The sequence below is a fragment of the Micropterus salmoides genome, unplaced genomic scaffold, assembly GCF_014851395.1.
Source record: "Micropterus salmoides isolate LMB-PRFRI ecotype aquatic unplaced genomic scaffold, ASM1485139v1 Ms_hic_scaffold_19, whole genome shotgun sequence".
In the NCBI taxonomy this organism is placed as follows: domain Eukaryota; kingdom Metazoa; phylum Chordata; class Actinopteri; order Centrarchiformes; family Centrarchidae; genus Micropterus; species Micropterus salmoides.
The window spans coordinates 10001001-10021472 of NW_024041039.1; the positions used below are offsets into that span (position 1 = coordinate 10001001).

General features: G+C 41.5%; 1 protein-coding gene across 4 annotated transcripts in view; it reads right to left on the minus strand.

Annotated features, from left to right (window-relative positions):
* dnmt3ab (DNA (cytosine-5-)-methyltransferase 3 alpha b) overlaps nucleotides 1-20472 on the minus strand; it is a 45063-nt gene that overhangs the window by 16467 nt on the left and 8124 nt on the right. For 2 of the 4 annotated variants that reach the window (XM_038729121.1, XM_038729120.1), the window contains exons 4-7: nucleotides 19337-19688; nucleotides 12593-12639; nucleotides 10823-10969; nucleotides 104-433 (exon numbers count right to left, since the gene is read on the minus strand). In XM_038729121.1, the coding sequence (XP_038585049.1) occupies nucleotides 104-433; nucleotides 10823-10969; nucleotides 12593-12639; nucleotides 19337-19688 (876 nt within the window). The remainder of the gene's footprint in view (nucleotides 1-103; nucleotides 434-10822; nucleotides 10970-12592; nucleotides 12640-19336; nucleotides 19689-20472) is intronic. The other 2 variants (XM_038729123.1, XM_038729122.1) reach the window with 1 other exon arrangement.

Here is a 20472-nt window from a genome sequence, read left to right on the forward strand (position 1 = left end):
CCTTAAACTAAATCATTTTTCCAGTAGAGATTGCTGTTGTAAAATCCTGTTAAGTCTAAAACCGGACATTAATCAGCATGAATCGAGCTCAAAATGATCTTACCTCATATTCAGGCTCAGTGTCTGCAGACTTGGGGGATGTCTTTTCTCCACCTCCGATGGCGACGGGCTCAGGGGTCGTAGCCACAGTAGGGGAAGCGGGGTCAGTAGGCTGCTGCTGCTGCTGCTGAGGCGGCAGATGTTGTTGTTGTGGCAACAATTGCTGCTGATATTGAGGTTGTGACTGAGTGTGCAGATGAGGTTGCTGCTGTTGCTGCTTTGAAGGCGCTAGGTGCTTGATTATTGTTGATTCTTCTTCCTGGGTCTCGGTTTCATTCTCCTCGTGATCCTTCATCGCATTCATCGCTGACATCAGTTTGGCCTTTTTCTCTGCCTGAAACACAGTCCAGTGACAGCAGTGATGAGGACAGGTCTTTTAAGATGGTGTGTTCAGGACTTTTTAATACCAGCTGAAAAATGTGCTTATATTTAACAAAGTTATCTACTGTACAAAAATACCTTTTCAAATGAACAATTATTAATTAATACAAATATTTGCACAATAAGATGCAATGTACAGTAGTATTTAAAAAGTATGATTTAAATCGGGAAAAATGTCTAAATCTTGACAGGAAGGAATAGATAGACTAGGGCCTAAAAAAAGGCAGACATATCAACTCAAAAACAGAAATTCTCAGGGGATTTTCAGAGAAAACAATGCTCTTAATGTCCACCACGATGCCCAGCTAACCATTGCTTCCTGGTCACCTCTGTGAAGAAGAAAAGTGTGAGAGGACGTGGGGCCCATACTCATAGATATAAATCAGGAAATACACAGGCCACACAAAAAAAAGGTCCACCTTGCTAGTACCGGGTTGGACACCCTTTTGCTGTAATTCTCTGTGGCATACTTTCAACAAGGTGTTGGAAACATTCCTTAGAGACTTTGGTCCATATTGACATGATAGCATCATGCAGTTGCTGCAGATTTGTTGGCTGCACATCCATGATGCCAATCTCCTGTTCCACCACATCCCAAAGGTGCAGTGAACCAGTCTGCCGATTCTCCTTTGACCTCTAACATAAACAAGGCATTTTCTTCCACACAACTGCCGCTCACCGGATATTTTCTCTTTTTCTGACCATTCTCTGTAAACCCTAGGGATGGTTGTGCATGGAAATCCCAGTAGATCAGCAGTTTCTGAAATACTCAACTATGCCACATTCAAAGTCACTTAAATCCCCTTTCTTCCCTGTTCTGATGCTTGGTAAAAATTTTAGCAAGACCATGTCTACATCATAATCATCCATTTTATCAGCCGTTTTTATCCAAAGCGACTTACAATTGCTATATATGTCAGAGGTCGCACCCCACTGGAGCAACTAGGGGTTAAGTGTCTTGCTCAGGGGCATGTTGGTGGATGTGTCACAGTGGAAATCGAACCCAGGTCTCCCACACCAAAGGCATGTGTCTTATCCACTGCCCCATTACCACATGCCTAAATGCACTGAGTTGCTGCCATGTGATTGGCTGATTAGCTATTTGTGATAACAAGCAATTGAACAGGTGTACCTAAAAAAAAACAAACAAACAAAAAAAAAAACTGGCCACTGACTGTAAGTCGAAGCAGAAAGAAAGACAAAGATTTCAAATAGATTTGACCATGCATTGAGTGTAATCTTTGAGTACTTGACAGTGTTCGGGCTCTAAACAGCGAAATGCTTAATAAACAAAACATAGCAAATAAAATCAGACAGGTTTGTGCTAAGCTAGGCTAGACACATCCTGAAATGTGTTTGTACAGGGCACACAGAGCTGAAAATGATACCAGCTATCTGACAATGAACAAATGTCTGACTCTTAATAAACTTGGAGGCAACAGAACAAGCTGTAAACACAACACTGACATATCGTCAACTTATGTGTTGTCATAGCTTACATGTTAGCCAACAGTTGCCTATTTAAACATCTAGCAGACACAGAGCAACATCAGCATTCATTTGGAGCTTTATTTCTGTTCACCCAGTGAATGCAAGCCCATGTCGACTTTTAGCTCTGTTCTGGTGGTCGCCAATTCCTGAGGGAAATATCCGGCGCCTTAGCTCTACTGTGTTCACCAGCTAGTCACTAACTTTGTCGGTACTGCCTGAGTGACTTTATCTTGTGTGCTGAAAACAGCTGCCCACTTGGGCTGGAAAAGACGCTGATGAGAGTGAACCAAAAAAAATGAGCTGAAGATGCTAAAAGATGCTGAAGAACTGAGGGTAAATGCAGAGACGGAAGATAATTCTCTGTGGGTTTGTCACTTTAAAGCGACACCTGTCACATTATATACGGTCATCTGACCCATTGTTCATTTAAAAGTATCAAGCAGAATATGATTGCATAGATTATCTGATTAGGGTGGACAAGTGAGTACTACGTAGCACGCATTTCAACTTGAAGCTGCATACTCAATGAAATAGTATTACTAGCAAATACAGTATAAATAGAGGCTGATAGCATTTGTAGAAATTTAGTTGAGCACGTTGTTTCTGTGGTGTAAGTGCAGAATCTTGATTGTGGGAGTGTGACAGCCTTTGTAAACATGGCTTTATCTCTAACTGTAAGGCCCATTTATCAACAGCACAGTATACAGTAACTCTAATGTCCAGAGCTGCAACAGCAAGTTCACTGGGTTTGTGGTACCTGACACTGAACCGCTAGGTCGATCAGAGAGGACGAGACGCAGCCGGGACTTAAGCCTCTCACAGTAAATCCCCAACAGCTGCACTCATTCTGATGTCTCTCTCTCAAACACACACACACACACACACGGTAGTACTCACATGCACACACATGTTAACTTTCTTCTCCTCCTCTCACTCCTTTTCTTCAAAACATGCAGAAAATATATCTCCAGCCCCATATGTAAACACGTGTTAGTGATACTATAGGCTCCATGTGAGAGCTGTGCTGCACAGCTGTGCTTACTTTCCTCAAGTCTTTCTCAAGTTCTCAGGTCTCACACACACTGTAAATGTCCAGAGGTGGACTGGGTGTGTGGAAAGGAGAAAAAAGGTAAGAAGGAGAGAGTATAGCACAGTCCTCCGTCCACTCTCCCTGTTGATTCGTAAACAATAGTGCCTTTAAGGGGAGGTGGTGCCTAGACGGCATGGGGAGGGCTTTCAGCACAGAAGAGCAGAAACATGTGCTCTTCAATCAAGAGGCTCTGGTGTGGTTTATAAATATCTGTACTGTAGTGCTGGATGGTTCAAAGCCCTTGGCCATATGTGTTAGTCCTCTTGGCTCCAGCACAAGCACATTGGAGTTAGTGTTCGACAGCCTGCTTGGATGTGTGGTTCCAGATGGTCAACTGCAAAAACTAACAAATGTCAATTAAACCAGTGGTTCTCAAACTTTTTCATGTCAAGGACCCCTAATTGGACATAAATTAGACCATGGACCCCTGTTTGATAAGATTTTGTCCTAGGGTCCCCAACCGGATAGGATTTTTACTTTTAGATGATTTATTTATAGAGAAAGTGTGTGAAACCCATAACCAAAATAGCCATATCTCCTGTCACTGTGTTACTTACATGTGAAAATAATAGTTTCCCCTTTTTGCTGGGGACCCCCTGGAACCTCAAGGACCCCTAGAGGTCTCCGACTTCACTTTGAGAACCACTGAATTAAACTGCTAGATGTGTTATGTGTATGGGGAGAACCAATCTGTAATCATATCGGCAAGTGAGGAGAGCAGTTGCTGGTGTAGACGGGCAGAAAAGGGCTGACTGAGTATGACTGCAAAGCTGTGTGTGAGTGAACTACTTCCTCTCTGGTGACCACTATAGGTAAACAGGTATACTGGGAGATCTGTAAATGGCAATAAAGTGCCTGAGCTACTGTTACTGTGCTCGTTTTGTGTGTGTTTAGGGTCAGAATGTCTCCAGGGTTCCTTCTCCTCAGAGCCAATGAGAAAGTGACGCTGAAAATGCCAGTGGGGGGAGGAAAGAAAGTACAGTGGCTATAAGAACCAGATATTTGTCTCTGGACTTCTTCCCAGTTGTAAATGCCCCCCTTTTGGGGGCCTCACAGTGTGTGTGCAGCTCCACCAGCAAGACAGTCTCTCCGAGTCTAAAGGGGAAAATAGGAAAGGAGGTAGCAGGGGCACAATGCGGTCTTTATCATTTACGCACGCCTGCCCGTCACTGACAGCTCAGAAATACCACCACTTATATCCGCAGTCACGGCGCACTGAAGACAAATACCTAAAATGACAGCAGACATACTGTAGATGTATAAACACAGCAGAGCAAATGTGTTTAAACAACCGCACAGTGAAAACATCTACACTTTTCCATCCTGGAAAAACTATGTTATATATGAATACGATGGAAAAACCAAACCTAACTGTACTAACAGTGGATTTTGCTATGGATTTTGTGAAAGCAGAAGCTCTACAGGCCTCTGGCAGAGTGTAGAGACATGTTGGGTGCACAATAAGGGATAATCTGACTTAGAGGTCTGTGCAGCATGATACCCTCAGGGCTCAAGGGGTGACAGAGTGCACTGGGAGGCAGAAAAAAGAAAAGAGATATTGGTCTCTTGGGTGTGCAGATGATACTTAGGTATCTAATCTGGGCTGTACTTGTTAACAAAAAGGTCACGTTTACTGTGTAGCTTTAGTTCTTTATAAGACAAAAACAGCCTATTATAAGGTTGTTAACTTTACGAGGAAAATGTCTTCGTCACAAAGAGTCAAAAGTGCAGTTGTTGAGATGAAACACCATTGTGTATAAGCCCTGAAAGCAAACATGTAATACAGGGACAAAGACAACAAACAAACAAATTTGATATTAGAAGAAAAGAAAAAAGAAGTAGCAGTTCAGGTGCAATCAAATCAAAACAAACAAGCATTCTGCGTAATCTGAGTAAAGGTAAAAGTTGATGAAATAAACTGTCACTGAACATTATTTCCTCACACGACTTGACAGCGAGCCTTTGAAGCAACACAAAAGAGTTTGACCTTTGAATGCAGTAGTCTCTCATGTGCAACAGGCAGGAGAGCCACAGCGGGTACTGTTTTGTGTAATTGTTTAATGGATAATACAGTGAGATATGTCTTCACTGCAAAGACCCAAGCTTATCTGCTGAGTGGGACTGCGGACAAATAATTTAAACTTCCTGAAGTCACGACAGGTGTAGTTAACTCAAGATGCATCAGACCGAGAATGCTGCAACAGCTGATCTTAAACCTTGGAAAGGGCTGTGTTTAAAGTGGAAATACTGTTTGAAAATGCACAAGTGGCAGGTTCTGTGGTACTGCATTCATTAGCCTGATTTTAGCACAGATCCCTACAAAGGCTGTGCATTTCACGAGTGGCCTAGGGGGGTCACAACAAAATAGACCATCTGGTTCTCATTGTGTTGCGTGCTTTTAAGAAATAATTAGGAATATTACAGAGTCAGCCATGAATACATAAACAGAATTCCCCATGAATCCACAAGTGAAGTTGTTAAACAAGCTCCCTGAAGAGGCTGCTCAGCTTACTCCAAAGCCCTTTAATACCTTTTCAAGTCATCAAATTACGCTTCTTGCAGTAAATCTATGTCCTGAGACAAACAGGAAAAAGTACACAATGATAGGAAGGAAAGGGATTTGAGGCCTATACAACAACTACACCTTTTTCACAGTTAAATGTTATGTAAGGTGAAATCATGGTGGAACAGCAACATTTTCAAGGTAAATATATCTGAAAAGAATTACACTACTCTGACATTTCTAGGCGCTGCTACGAAACAGGAAATAGTTTCAGCACATATTCACCCCACGGGAAAAAGTTTTTTCAAGCACGCAACTTTTTCCCAAACACGGCTAAAGCCTGCTCACTCTTCCTTTTTTAAAGAGACGGTTTCCCTTTAAGCTGTGCAGAGCAGATGGTTTACGACAACTCTCGTGGAAATACCTGAAGTCAGCATATTCACCTCGTTGTAAGCAGGCTAATCAAACATGCACACTATCCCCGTGTTATCAAACAAACAATGCAGTGCACATACCCATACACACCAGCGCGCAACCCTCATAATCCAGTGTGGGGCTTTAGGTTTTTTTCACCCCCACTCTCAGGGTAGAAGAGATCGCTTAAAAAAAGAAAGCATGAACATTTCTTTGTCTGGGAATTCAGGGTCAGGTGATTGCCGACAGGAATTCTGGTTGGCTAGAGAGGACTTGCAAAATGTTGGCAGTGAGCCAAGAGGCTGTCTTGCAAGCAGGGCTGGAAATTTGCTGCAAACCTCATCTTCACCCTCATATCCATAGCACAGAGTTCATTTCCATAGCTGGGGGAGGGGTCAGGAGAAGAGTGGGGGAGGGAAACAGAGACGGAGAAGTCCACAGTAACACAAGGCACATGAAAAAAGCGAGACCCTGGATAAAGTGCAAGGCGGCAGTAACCCTTTTAGCCACCATGTCCTCCCCGCTGCAGAAACATGCAACAGCAAAAGGCTCTGTGTCAAGAGCAGAAATAAAACCAAAGGCTATGCATGATATGACTCCTCAGGAAAGCGCTTTAATGCCAGAACAATCAGTCTTTGTGCAAATTAGTTGAAATCTTGCAATACGCCAGATGAGAAAAGGGGAGAAAACAGGCACACTTAAAATTTGCATTTTGCAAATCCCCTTAAATCTCAGCCTTGCAGAGCTACTTGTTTAAGAAAACCCACCTCTGTTCCGAAAACTGGACGACCTACTTGCATCGTATTTTATGATATTTCACTTGTGGGACCCCGGCATGTCCTGCTAATTTGGCAATATTTCCTCACTGGAGACATTTTTATGGCTGCTCTAGGAGCATTCTCCAGATGACAGCATTGGGGGGCGGGGAGGCAGAAGAAATGGAAGACCCCGTGTTGATGCTATGGGACTCCTCATTATGTAACATATGAAGGTGCAGCTACATCATACTACTACGGGAGTCATATTTAACATGACTAAGTGATAAGCATTGTGGGAAACTTCATATTATGTTTTCATGCTTTTATCTTGTATTGTTTTTGTATTATTGTCTTTTGGGTATTACTGTCTTTACACTTGTTAAAGCACTTTGTAACTTGTGTAAAAAGTGCTCTACAAATAAAGATTATTATTATTCATAAGATTTAACATTGTGCTGAAATCAGAACTAGGTACTAAGATTTGTTCTTGGCCCTCGAAAAAGTAGTTGATAAAACAATCTGACCAAAAGGTCCCTTTAGTAGCTGATCTGGATCTTGAGGAAGATCACGTGATACAACTGAAAGCTCCAAAAGTGAGTACACCCCTCAAATATTTGTAAATATTTGATTATATCATTTCATACGACAACACTGAAGAAATGACACTTTGCTACAATGTAAAGTAGTGAGTGTGCAGCTTGTATAACAGTGTAAATTTGCTGTCCCCTCAAAATAACACATCACACAGTCATTAATGTCTAAACCGCTGTTAACAAAAGTGAGTACACCCCTAAGTGAAAATGTCCAAATTGGGCCCAATTAGCCATTTTCCTTCCCCGGTGTCATGTGACTTGTTAGTGTTATAAGGTCTCAGGTGTGAAAGGGGAGCAGGTGTGTTAAATTTGGTGTTATCGCTCTCACACTCCCTCATACTGGTCACTGGAAGTTCAACATGGCACCTCATGGCAAAGAACTCTCTGAGGATCTGAAAAAATAATTTCTGCTCAACATTAAGATGACCTAGGCTATAAGAAGATTGCCAAGACCCTGAAAATGAGCAGCAGCACGATGGCCAAGACCTTACAGGTTCTACTCAGAACAGGCCTCGCCATGGTCAACCAAATAAGCTGAGTGCACGGGGAAATAGACGTATGAGTGCTGCCAGGGTGGGGGGTCAGCCTGTCAGTGCTCAGACCATACGCCACACACTGCATCAAATTGGTCTTCCTGGCTGTCATCTTGGAAGGAAGCCCGCAAACAGTTTGCTGAAGACAAGGAGACTAAGGACATGGATTACTGGAACCATGTCCTGTTGTCTGATGAGACCAAGATAAACTTATTTGGTTCAGATGATGTCAAGGGTGTGTGGTGGCAACTAGGTGAGGAGTACAAAGACAAGTGTGTCTCGCCTACAGTGAAGCATGAGTGTCGTTGTTTGGTGCTGCATGAGTGCTGTCGGCACTGGGGAGCTACAGTTCATTAAGTGAACCATGAATGCCAACATGTACTGTGACATACTGAAGCAGAGCATGCTCCCCTCCCTTCGGAGACTCAGCTGCAGGGTAGTATTCCAACATGATAACAACCCCAAATACGACCACTGCCTTGCTAAAGAAGCTGAGGGTAAAGGTGATGGACTGTCCAAGCATGTCTCCAGACCCAAACCCTATTGAGCATCTGTTGGGCATCCTCAAACGGAAGGTGGAGGAGCTCAAGGTCTCTAACATACACTAACTCTGTGATGTCGTCATGGACGAGTGGAAGAGGACTCCAGTGGCAACCTGTGAAGCTCTGGTGAACCCACTGAGGGTTAAGGCAGTACTGGAAAATAATGGTAGCCACACAAAATATTGACACTTTGGGCCAATTTGGACATTTTCACTTATGGGTGTACTCACTTTTGTTGCCAGCAGTTTGGACATTAATGGCTCTGATGTGTTATTTTAAAAGGACAGCAAATTTACACTGTTACACAAGCTGTATACTCACTACTTTACATTGTAGCAAAGTGTCATTTCTTCAGTGTTGTCACGTGAAAAGATATAATCAAATATTGAGTGTTGATGAGATTGTTTTGGCAACTAGAGTATCATTTCCAAGTTCAATAATGATGTTTGTTATTGCGCTACACTTGCATTGAAACTTTTGTTGGAACTATATTCCATCACAGAAATAGTCCCAATTGTCAGCTGAAACTGTCAGTTCTTTTAAATCAAGACTGAAGACTTCTTTTTACCATTGCTTTTAATTAAATATTTAAGATTTTTCTTTTTACCACTGCCTTTAACTAGTAGATTGATAACTTACACTGCACTGTAACTTTTACTGTCCTGTTTTCTTTTTCTTTAGCTTTTTACCATTGCTTTTAATGAAATATTTACACGGTGGGAAATGAGTAGGTAATTGAGTGAAAAGATAATGGGAGTGAGATTGAACAGAGTGAAGGAAGTGGTCTTAAATCTCACACCTGAGTGATTTGCAGGAACCTCTGTCCACCTGTAAACGCACAAGTGGGTCCAGAGTCTAACTGGATCAAAGTGGCCTGCGGACAGACATGTCCTGGTTTCACTGTAGTGTTCAAGGGTTTTTGGAGTATCAGTGGACCCAAAGATTGCTGTGTACAGACTAGCTAGAGAGAGTAGATTAAGTGTACTTCTCTGTTTATTCTCTTTTCAAAATAACTGTAAATCAATTATTTGCTCAACCCCTCAGCCTGTTTTTATTTTCCATTTAACTCTTTTAACCCTGATTGTACACTGCACTGTAACTTTTATTATATTTTAATGTGTATTTTTTCAATTTCCCTATGTTGCTTTTAAACTTTTTTTATATTTCCCTGTTGCTTTTATGTTTTATGTAAAGCACTTTGAATCACCTTGTTGTTGAAATGTGCTATCAAATAAACTTGCCTTGCCAAAGAAATCTGTTGATAGCAAGCCAAGTTCAGACCGACTTTAGCCCCTTCTTTATTTGCAAAAGACAAAAAGTTAACTTTGGCTACAACACAAGAAGAGGTTGATTACTTTGTAACGTGAACAACATATTTCTACCTTTCACCTCTCAATTGTTGTGACACAAAATAGAATTACAAACACTCTGATCTGACTCATCAAATTATAAACTGCTGTGCAGTGTTTTTTGGCATCTGATCTCCTAAATCATAAATCTCATGAAGATTCCTGGATTTCATTGCCTCACCAATACCAGGAGCCACTAGCCCCCACCAATGCAGCTCTTTGTGTGTGTGTGTTTTTTTTAACACAGTTCTTAATCTGGATGCCAACAAAGCCTATGGACTATCCAGATTAACAAGGTTTTTCTTCTGGAAAGAGACTTTGCTGTTAAGGTTTTAAAATTTAAAAAACTCAAAACTTTTGCGAATAAAACCCATCTAATGTGCTGCATTTAAATACATTTTTTAAAACAATCTTTGCCTCTTATTCAACTATTCTCACACACAAACACACTCACACAAACTCACACAAACTCAAACAAACTCACACAAGGATGGTGGTGGTGCTGGCATGCTCATCAGTAGCAACTTGGGGTTCAGTGTCTTAGTTGAGGACACTTTGACATGTGGACTGGAGGCTCAAACCGCCAACCTTGTCAAGCATGTCTGCTTACCAGCTCAACCTCCTGAATCACAGCCGTTCCATTAGGGATAACAAGGAAAATATGTTTTTGGGTGATTTAGGTGGACTGACCCCTTAATGTAGAATCACTTCAACACACCTTCAAGACAACAAAAGCAGTCAGAATGACGCAAAGCAATACATTTGCAGCAACATTTTCTTCTGGGACGCATGAATCATGTCAAGGCATCAAACAGATGTGCAGCTGCATGATATTTCTACTCTGCTGATAGAACAGAACAGACAAGAACAGGAAATGCAGGAGCTGACTGAGTCAATGGCCTGGAAATCCACTGAAATAAATGGTACCTTCATGAGATATCAAATGACCCATCAAATACACTTGGCTGTGAACACACCACAAGCCCTATCTTTGACCCTGGCAGCTTTAGTCGACGCCTATTACTCACCCTGTAATCTACGGTGGCTGGGACAGAGCTGGGGTACTCACCTCCATCTTCCACTTGGCCAGCCACTCCTCTCTGGTCCGCTTGCTAATGTAATAAGGGTCACCAGCCTGGAAGGTTATTCTGGGCACGGGCCTCTGACGAAGGCTGATCTCCCAACCAACTCCCCTTCGCAGCCTGCCTCGACCTCCCTGTTTAAGGTGTTCAAAAAAAAAAGTTAGCTACTTGTTTTTTATTCTTTCTTTTAGAGTTTCTCTCATAAAGAAGCATCCAGATTTGTAGTAAATCTGTGCATCCAATCTGTCACTAGAGCCGGTGAGACATACTTTAGGTAACAAGTGAGTAAGCTGCAGTTGAGGCCATGGGGTTGTCTAATTTCTAATGATATCTCACATGTTGGTGTGCCGTATAGTGCTATCAGATTGTGATTGGTCAGGCAGTAAGAACTGATGCCGTATTGTCTAATCACAACTCCCTGGCAACAGTCTCAAGGTAACCAGCAACTACTCATTTGATAAGATCCCAAGTGTATTTGATATTTCAGATCTATACACAATTAGGTACCATTTCTTTCACAAGTCCAAAGGCAAGAGAACTACTCACTTTTTCTGTACTTTGGGCGACTATGCAAAGTTTCTAGTCCTGCAATGGTGCTGACACAGTTTACAGTCAGTGCAAGCTTTCCTCATACATTTGTGTAAGAGGAGGTGTCAAAATGTTTATAGAGTTAGATAAGAAGATCTATACTCTCATATCTGTCCATTCAAAATGAAGCTGGAGCCAGAAAGACAGTTAGCATAGCTTTGCCCAAAGACTGGAAACACGGGGAAACAGCTAGCCTGGCTTTGTACAAAGGTAACAAAATCCGGCTTCTAAAGCTCACAAATGAACACATTACATCTAGTTTGTTTAGTCCGTACAAAAATGGTTGATAACGCATCAACAAATTACTGGTCCCAGCCAAGAAATAGTCTAGCACATAACCCCTCGTAATATGGTGAATTTTGGTTTTTACGCTTTGGTTTCTGTACAGATGAAACGAGCGAGATATTGCGCATTCATTGGTGAGATTAAAGTTAGTTTTTTCCCCATTTCCAGTCTTTCTTGTTAAGCTAAGCTAACAGGCTCCAGCTCTATGAGAGGGGTATCAATCTTCCCATCTAACTCTCAGGAAGAAAGCAATAGACGTATTTCCCAAACTGTCCAACTCTTTCATTAAGAGGGCTTATGTACCAAACAAAGATAGGCTAGCTGTTACCCCCCATTTCCAGTCTTTATGCTAAGCTAAGCTTACTGACTGCTAGTTGTAGCTTAGTATTTATTTCTCTTTTAAATTCTCACACCAAGCTTGGCAAGAAAATAAAAGTGTAAAAATAAAGTGAATTTCTCAAAATGTTGAACAATTCCTACCCAGCTACAGTCATGCAAAACAGCACTTAACCATCCCCATATCAATCATACCACCTGTCCTACAATCAAGAGTAGGTGGTAAGAAAAAGAAGAAAATTGCTGTAACAACAATGAATGGGTTGATGTTTTTATAACATACCAGTATGGTCAGGTGGAGAATCCTGTTATATTTAGTATTTCTTCCACAAAAACTGTCCTTTTTCAAGTCATGAAAACACTTACTTCTGTTCAAGCTGCACCACGACCATCTGTCATGCTGCCAAACACAGGATTAACGGTTTGTGACAGGAAAGGTAGGCCTAGTTCGCCCCTTAAAAAGGAAGCTACAGCCCTGGCGAGTGTGAAAGACACCTCAAAAGTTATATCAGCCAGAGAACAAAGACTCAACAGAAAATAAATCTTACCTCAGTCTTGACTGCATGACCTCCGTCCTCCTCCTTGTGCTCCACATCTAGAGAAAAGACAGCGACACAATGGATGGCCTGAATCATTTATAGGAGAGTGGAAATTGACCACATGGGTTATATCCTTGGATCTGTGTTAAACTTAAGAGGCCTCAAATTCATCACTAACCCATATGACATATTCATTAACCCAAATTGTTAACCTCACCATCCACATCATCCCATTAACCATGTTTGATCAAATTAAAGTAAAATTAATAAAACTGAGAGATAGTGGCTCGGGGGAAACTCCTTATGCGTGCTCAGAGTTTAAAATTGCCTGGGCTCACGGGAGCTTGTGTGCTCAGGTGCCATAAGAGGGTTTGATGCAACCCAGAAGGTTTGAAGTGGCTGCCCAGGTTATGATGAGTGTGGACATGGGCCAGGTTTACTTTGGCAAATGTCACACTTCTGACCTTATATCCCCCCTTCAGGAGACACACAGCTGGTTGCTATTAGCATGGCCCCTCCCACGCCGCTGACACTGAGCTGTAAAGGCAACATCATACTGCTTCACTTGACTGCGGCTCTGGGGCTGTATTTAATCTCCCTGCCAATCTCCAAAGCCTCAACAGAACCAAGACAGGAATCTCTTCTTGCTGCAGATGAGTTACTGTATGTACAACTGGAGGATGGAGAGATGCAAAAGTTAGTATTTGTCTGTAATTTGGAACAGTGTGGAAGAAATGGTGGTGGAGACGAACAAAAATTGCTGTGCCATTACTACAGTGAATAGTTTATAGTAACTAATTAACTCAAGTTCTCTACGTAAGTACAACCTTGAGGTTATTGAACATTCTTAAACTTGGAAGAAGCAGATGACAAAGTAATCTCACCTGTTGCCCAGTTGAATTATTTTTAGTACTGATTAATCCGCCAATTATTTTCTCAATTAATTGAATAATGAATTGGTCTATAACATTTAAAAAAAATAGTGAATACAATTGTCAGGTTTGACTGTAGTCCAATCCCCCAAAAATATATATTATATATGTATTTTGCCATGTATACTTCTAGACTTTTACTTCAGTAAAATGTTTCAGTTGTGGCTTTTAACTTTAATGGGGTGTTTTTAACATTGCAGTATAGCTGCTTTTAATTAAGGAAAATATCTAAATACTCCTTGCAACACTTATACTATATATATATATATCACTTATATTTGGTAGGGATAAAAACTCTTCAATACTATCAGCAGTTTCTTAGGAAGACAAATACTTTCCACAGGAAAGAAAATGCCCATACATACAGAGGAAGTTGCAAAACCAAAAGCGAGAGGCAGCAGCAGAGTAAAGATCGTCAAAAATAGCACACTGAAACCGCAGTCTAATAAAAATGTCTTGAACACAATAAAAGCTCCAGTTGGGATTTCCCATTAACTTGGCCATGATTTAAGAACTGGAGGTCCACAACAAGGACATGTTATTCATTCTTAAACAGCATTGTTTTCCTGTGTTCAGCAGAGCAGTGAGGGGTTAGCCAGGGAGCATGGATACCACCCAACTGAAACACTAGGACAGCAGTCAGGATTCATGATTCATGAAAAGTATTACAGCAGCAGCAGCAGCAGGGAAGCCAAAATCAGCTTCATAACAGAAGCAAAAACCAACACCTCTGGTATTACTTTCACAATGCTTCATTTCAGTGTAAGCAAGTGTTTCTAAAAGTGCCCAGGCTCAGTGATATGACACCAGTGGAGTATATATACACCATTCAAACAGCTGTGCCCTAAATTAGCATGATGGCACAGCCTGAGTAAACATGACTATCTACTGAGTTGAAGCCCAAACACTATCATAACACTTGAGTCCTGAGAGGCTAAGGACAACTTTTGATGGCATGTTTTCTGCACAGCCAACTCTGGCTTGTCAGTGAAGTACCCTACAGACCTGTCCAAACAATAGTCCGCTCTCTTAGCAGCCTCTTCAAGTTGGTTCCATGTGTAGCTGAGCCCCCTGTTCCTCCCTCCCCCTTGCTCTTTTTTCCCCATCCTTCTCTCCTCTGGTCTGGTCTCCTCGTCCTCATCAGGAATAAGTGACTATATAACAAATCGGTGAGGCAGTGCGGACTGCCAAGGTCACTGGGTTTGTGAGGGGAGCTGGCTAATGTTGCCCACAGAGAGTATACCTTGCCAGTTTGAGCGGGTTCCAGCTCTCGTATTGCTAGAGCTCAGTTCCACTCCAGCCGGAGCTCAAATCCATCCTGTGCCCTCCAGATGGATAACAGAAACCCTGTTTAGCAGAGTATCGATCCACCACACTGGCCCCCACTAAGGATTCTCCTCTCTTGAGATGAATATACCAACACTCCCTCTATTCAGACTAGTTTGGTAGGGGGATTAAACCCTCCCTGCATGTATACTGTAGTCACAGTCGTATTTTCTGTTTAGTGCATTTAAGGTCAATCAAGATACCATACAGGAGCAACAGTGTGTGGTGTTTTTTGCACTTCCCAGCGATCACTAAGCAATTCAATTCTAGGTGCTACTGTTGGTACAATCTCAATTAAAAGTCTGTGTAGTCATTGTTTCTTAAAAATGCACGTCCACTCTTGCTACTCACTAACCTGCAATCTGTACAGTTTGCATTTAACTTTCTTTACCTTCCATATTATTTTAATGTCCTGATTGAAAGAAAAAGTGTTCTTTCAATGTGTCATACTTACTTACAAACTAATGCCAAACAGCACATTTATGTGAGTGTGTGGGGCATGCAAACAACTATCCATCTTGCACTATGTTCACACATTAAAAACGTGACTGCCTATGCCGCCCACAGTCTTGAAAGAAAAAAAAACAAACCATGTAACTAACATCTGCTGCAGGCCTTGAGGGAGCGGCGGGCCCAGCGCAGACTGTTAATCTGAATTTCTGTATGTCTTCTCTTTGGCTTTGTGGCTAACACTGCTTCTGCTGACTACTTAGTTCCCCTGTCTGTTGATCATAAGCAGTCTAGTGTTTGTTGCTTCTATTGAACATGTTAAAGGCATCACTCCCTGTAAGTCAGAGGACCTTTTATACAAAAGTTCTGACGCTTTAAAACAACATTTTGTAAGAAACTAGGTGACAGTGTTTAGAGATGGTGTTAGTTCAGTTAGAGAGCTAATGATTAAATGACTGTTTATTGCAGGTTCTAGAATTTCCAGAGTGGCAGTAAACATGTGGTCACCTTAGATGAAGCTTGAAGCCTCCATCTACCTTAGATGGTGATTTGTGTGAGATGGTGTAGCCGTGACATTGAAAGTTAGGGGTAATGTCTTGTTGTTTTGTCTGCTTATTGGGTGAGTCCAAGTTAGTGTGTATGCAAGATGCTATTTGAGAGCTAACCGTATATATAATGGGTTTTGGTGTTGGCTACAGCACAGTGTAGTCTGTGCACTGGTTGATAACAAATCGTCAGCTAAACCAAGACTCATCATCCTCTTACTGAGGGCTCCTGCAATATATGAAAGATCTTATAAACCTGGTTTGCGTCAAATCACTTTTGTGTGATGTTGATAAGCCTACCTCATCCCATGTTTGACTATTCACTCTAGACTATTGGTCTAATGTACATACAAGGCTGACACATCTGTAGTTCCCTACAAGTTTCTTCTACACATGCCTTGTTAAAAGTGGTTAAATTTCGAGGATAGAGTAGATAATATAGTGTAATTTTGTGGGATTTCTTGTCTTCACTTTATTTTATTTTTTTTTTATATTATTATTGGGCCTAAGTTTCTTTAAAAGGTTATCTATGTGAATATTAAAGGCTAATTTATCTTCCAGCCAGATACCAAGATATTTGTAGTAAGTTAGCCATTTAGTGTGCAACGGCTAAGGTTCTCCTGAGCGCGAGCTCTAGTGAATGTCATGAACTTGTTTTTTGGGGTATTTAAGAGTAATTTGAGGTTGTGCAATGAGAACTGCAATGCAGAGAATGCAACCTGAAGCTCCGTGACAGCCTGAGCCAGGGTGGGAGAACATGTATATGTAACTGTGTCATCTGCATAGAGATGCAACTTGACTCGACGCACGTTTTCCAATATCATTTGCGAAAATGGTGAATATAACGGGAGCCAAGATCGAGCCCTGGGACACCTCTGGAGATCTCAAGGGGTTTAGACGTGATTTTCTTTACACTCTGAGATCTATCAGAGAGATAGTTTCTAAACCAATTCACAACCTCTTCACCAAAACCCACATTATTTAGTCTTTAGGAAAGTAAGTGCAACAACGTAACTCTTTAATCATGCTGAAGCTCCAAAAAGCATGCAATTTATGGCTGATCAAGCTAGCAATGGCCAATATTTACTCTTGTAGGATACACACAGTTACCACTATAGAAGAGAATAGTAACTAAGTGTATCTTATCAGCAATTTAATGTTGACTATAAATGCTTGTTTCTACACTTCACGTAATGCAACTCAGAAGCATCCTTGCATTAGACCACGTTATCACCCCCCTCAGATTTAGGTTAGGGTAAGGTTTAGGCGATCAGAGGCAGAGTACGGTGAAGGACTTGACGCAAAGATGGTATGTGTCAAGTGAGAGTTGTCCAAAATCTGGAGAGCAAAACGTTGTTAGAACCTCTCTGCTTGGTAAACCCTAATCATTTATAATCGTTTTCACAGGTTGACTAACACTGCCGCTAATTAGAGAAAGAGATAAACCTCATGTGGTAAATCGGTGGAGTGCCCCTTTTAACAGATTTCGTGATCTGTCCCCTAAAAACAAAACATTACCCAGTCACATTCTGCTGCCTCATCCTGCTTTAATTGTACATCCTCATTTAAAACAGTGAGTGTTTAACAGTTTATCTTATTTAAAACATGATCTTTACACAGGTCATATAAAGTAGACCTGTCATTGTTTGGGAACCCGGATGGTCGTTCTCAAGCAATGTGTTCTGAACATTTTTAAAATGTATCATGAATTTAATTAAGGTAAATATGTGGAATTTAGATATTTGTCATGCCTTCTGTATTTACCACTGTATCATACTAAAGCTAAGCAGCACTGGACCCAGTCCCAGATTAGGGAGTAGAGTTGCAGACCTGGTTCACAAAACCAGCTTTTAGCCATTTACACCTAAAAGTAAAACAGGGTGATCCCAGATTTCTGCTTTGAAGTTAAGTAACAGATCCTAGAGGCTCAATCAGGTAAATACCGAGTGCAGTTTGTAAAGAGATCTGGGCACGACGCCATCCACCTGGCAGGGCCCCTGACAGGGAGGCGGCCACAACAGAGACTTTCCAGCTCCCAACAGAGGCTCGTTGCCAGGAGACGAGTCGCTCCTCCCACGGCTTTATTTACTACACTCCTCATCAAGGTCATAGCTGGTGTCTCTGTGGCCGAGAGAGGAGCGAGAGAGACACGTGGCTGAGAGAGAGAGAGATAGGACTAAAAAGCAGACAGTGGGGGGAGCAGCTAAGTGATATTGTTAATCTCCATCTTGGACTAAAAACTAGCTGTCAGCACCGCTCTCTCCCCACAATGCATCCCTGACTTATATCATCTTTATTGGATAATGGTGTAGATTCACTTCTGAAGGACTCTTTCTTAAATTCCAAATGTACAGTTTGCATTTGCACTGGTTGTTTTATTTCAACTAATTGTCATTTCATAAGTTATTTACGTTATCAGTCTGCAAGTAATGTCGCCTTTTATGAATTACATTTTATAGGCAGCAAAAGCCGTGCCAAGTCATGCTTTCACTCCTGTTGTCTTAGTTATTGTGCCCTTATTAACAGAGCAACTGACAATTGTTTTTATAATCGATTCATCTGAGGTTTATTTTCTCGATTAATCATTTGCTCTATAAAATATAATCAAACAGTGAAAAATTCACCGTTTCCTGAAGCTAAACTGACATTTTTGCTTGAAAAATGACTTAAACAATTAAATAGTTGCAGATCAATTTTGGTCAATTGACTAATCAATCAATAAACTAGTTGTTTCAGCACTACACATAAATAATTACTACTTCAGAATTTTTGTTCTTTTCTTACCTGTTTTCCCTGAATTATAAGTCATTGTAATCTATTATTTCGAGTACTCATATTGTAACTGCTGTTGTTATTTGGTAAGGGGGGGGTGTTGATTGCCAGATGGGCAAAAGACACCTTTAGACACTTAAGTTGTATTCTATTAGTTTGTATTCAAATGATATATTGAGATGAACTTGTAGGAACTGAAACTATGTTTCCACATTTAGATGTTGGGGTTCACTTTCCTTTTGCAACATGATTTCAAAGATTGCATTAGTATTTCTGGCTTTCGTTTTCATCGCTACCTGCTTCACCGAAATTTTATTTTGGTCACAGGGTGCACACTGCACATTCAATCGCCAACTGGTTGTGCATATTGAAAGCATTTGGAAAGCCACATTCAAAAGAAGTGAAACATAGCATGCATAACATTCAGTATAATATTTATAAGATGAATAATGCCAGTATAAACATTGCAATTATGTCTGATTTACAGCGCAACCTTCTAGTGCCTTTCCTTCACAGCACTGGGCAGCTGCATGAATGCAACACTTTTAGCGTCAGTGTTACTAATCCTGGCAGTGAAATGCTCTGTGTATTGAGCGGCCCAGACCCACTCAGGCTGACATCTATTTACACTTCATAACTTGAGATGTGTGTGAGATCTTGTACTAGTCACCTGACAGTACAGATCGAAATAAAGCAGAGCTGAACAAACAGAGGCCAAAAAAACTCACATTTCGTTGGACGCTCCAGTTTCCGCCTCCCTCGTTTCTTGTGCGGCGTCGTCAGGCTGTCGTCCTTGTCTTTCTCCAAGTCCTGCTCTTCCCGGCTGGGCAGGAATCCGTTCTCCTGGGACGGGCTCAGGCTCTGACCATGGGAGCTGTCCTCTGCCCGGCAGGAGGAAGGGCCTCTGGGGATCCCGTTCTCCACTTCCCTCTTCTCCTGTTTGGGGAAGCAGGCGTCGGACGTCCTGTCTCTGTGCCCGCCCACATCTCCATTGTGGACCTGTGCCATGGACGGCCTACTCACCCCAGTGTAGCTGTTGCCCACACCCACACTGCCTTTAAGAGAGCCGCAGCTCTCAACCTGCAAGCAAGGAAAGAAAAGATTGAAATGTTAACATCCTGACAATCTATCAACTTTAGAGATTATTATTGCTGTAACAGTATGTTACAATTTGGTTTTTCAATGGTGTACAACAGTGTAGTGCCTGTCAACAAAACCATTCAGGAGTTGCAACAAATCATCCAGCACACTTGAAAAAGGTCATCTTAGTGAGCAACAATAAAACAGCTGGCATTATCAGAGTGAGGAAAGCACTTCAGTCTCTGTTGGCTAAATGGGCTATTTGAGATAAAATGTGAATTAAAGCATTCATCCATGTTAGATAATCTTAATTTCACCCATTAAGCCTCCACAGCTCTATCTGGACAGAATCAAACATGTAGCTCAACTTCTACACTTATTAGTCAGTGAATTATGGCGTTTCCCTTTCAGCTCTGTTAAACTAGAGTTGTAAACTTCAAAGCTGTGCCAGTAAATCGCCTGTACAGCTATTAACTTGCATGTGGGGAAGGGATTACATTAGAGTTCATCAGGTACACTACTGAGCTTCCTGTAGCCATGCATTCATCATTACAGCAGCACGGAAATATGTCAAGAATGTTGGCTGTTTGTCAACGAAGAAGTTTTTCACTCTGTCCAGTTTGGAACGCCCAGTTAAACTATTTCATTCTATGCAGAGGAGTAAATTCAATAAGAGCTGACCTATCTAAAGTTGCAGTTTCAGTTACAGTGTCATACATTCAGTTCTTACAGGTTGCACTACCTAAAAAACGCAGCAACTCTCTTGGAAGACCTAGAAAAGATT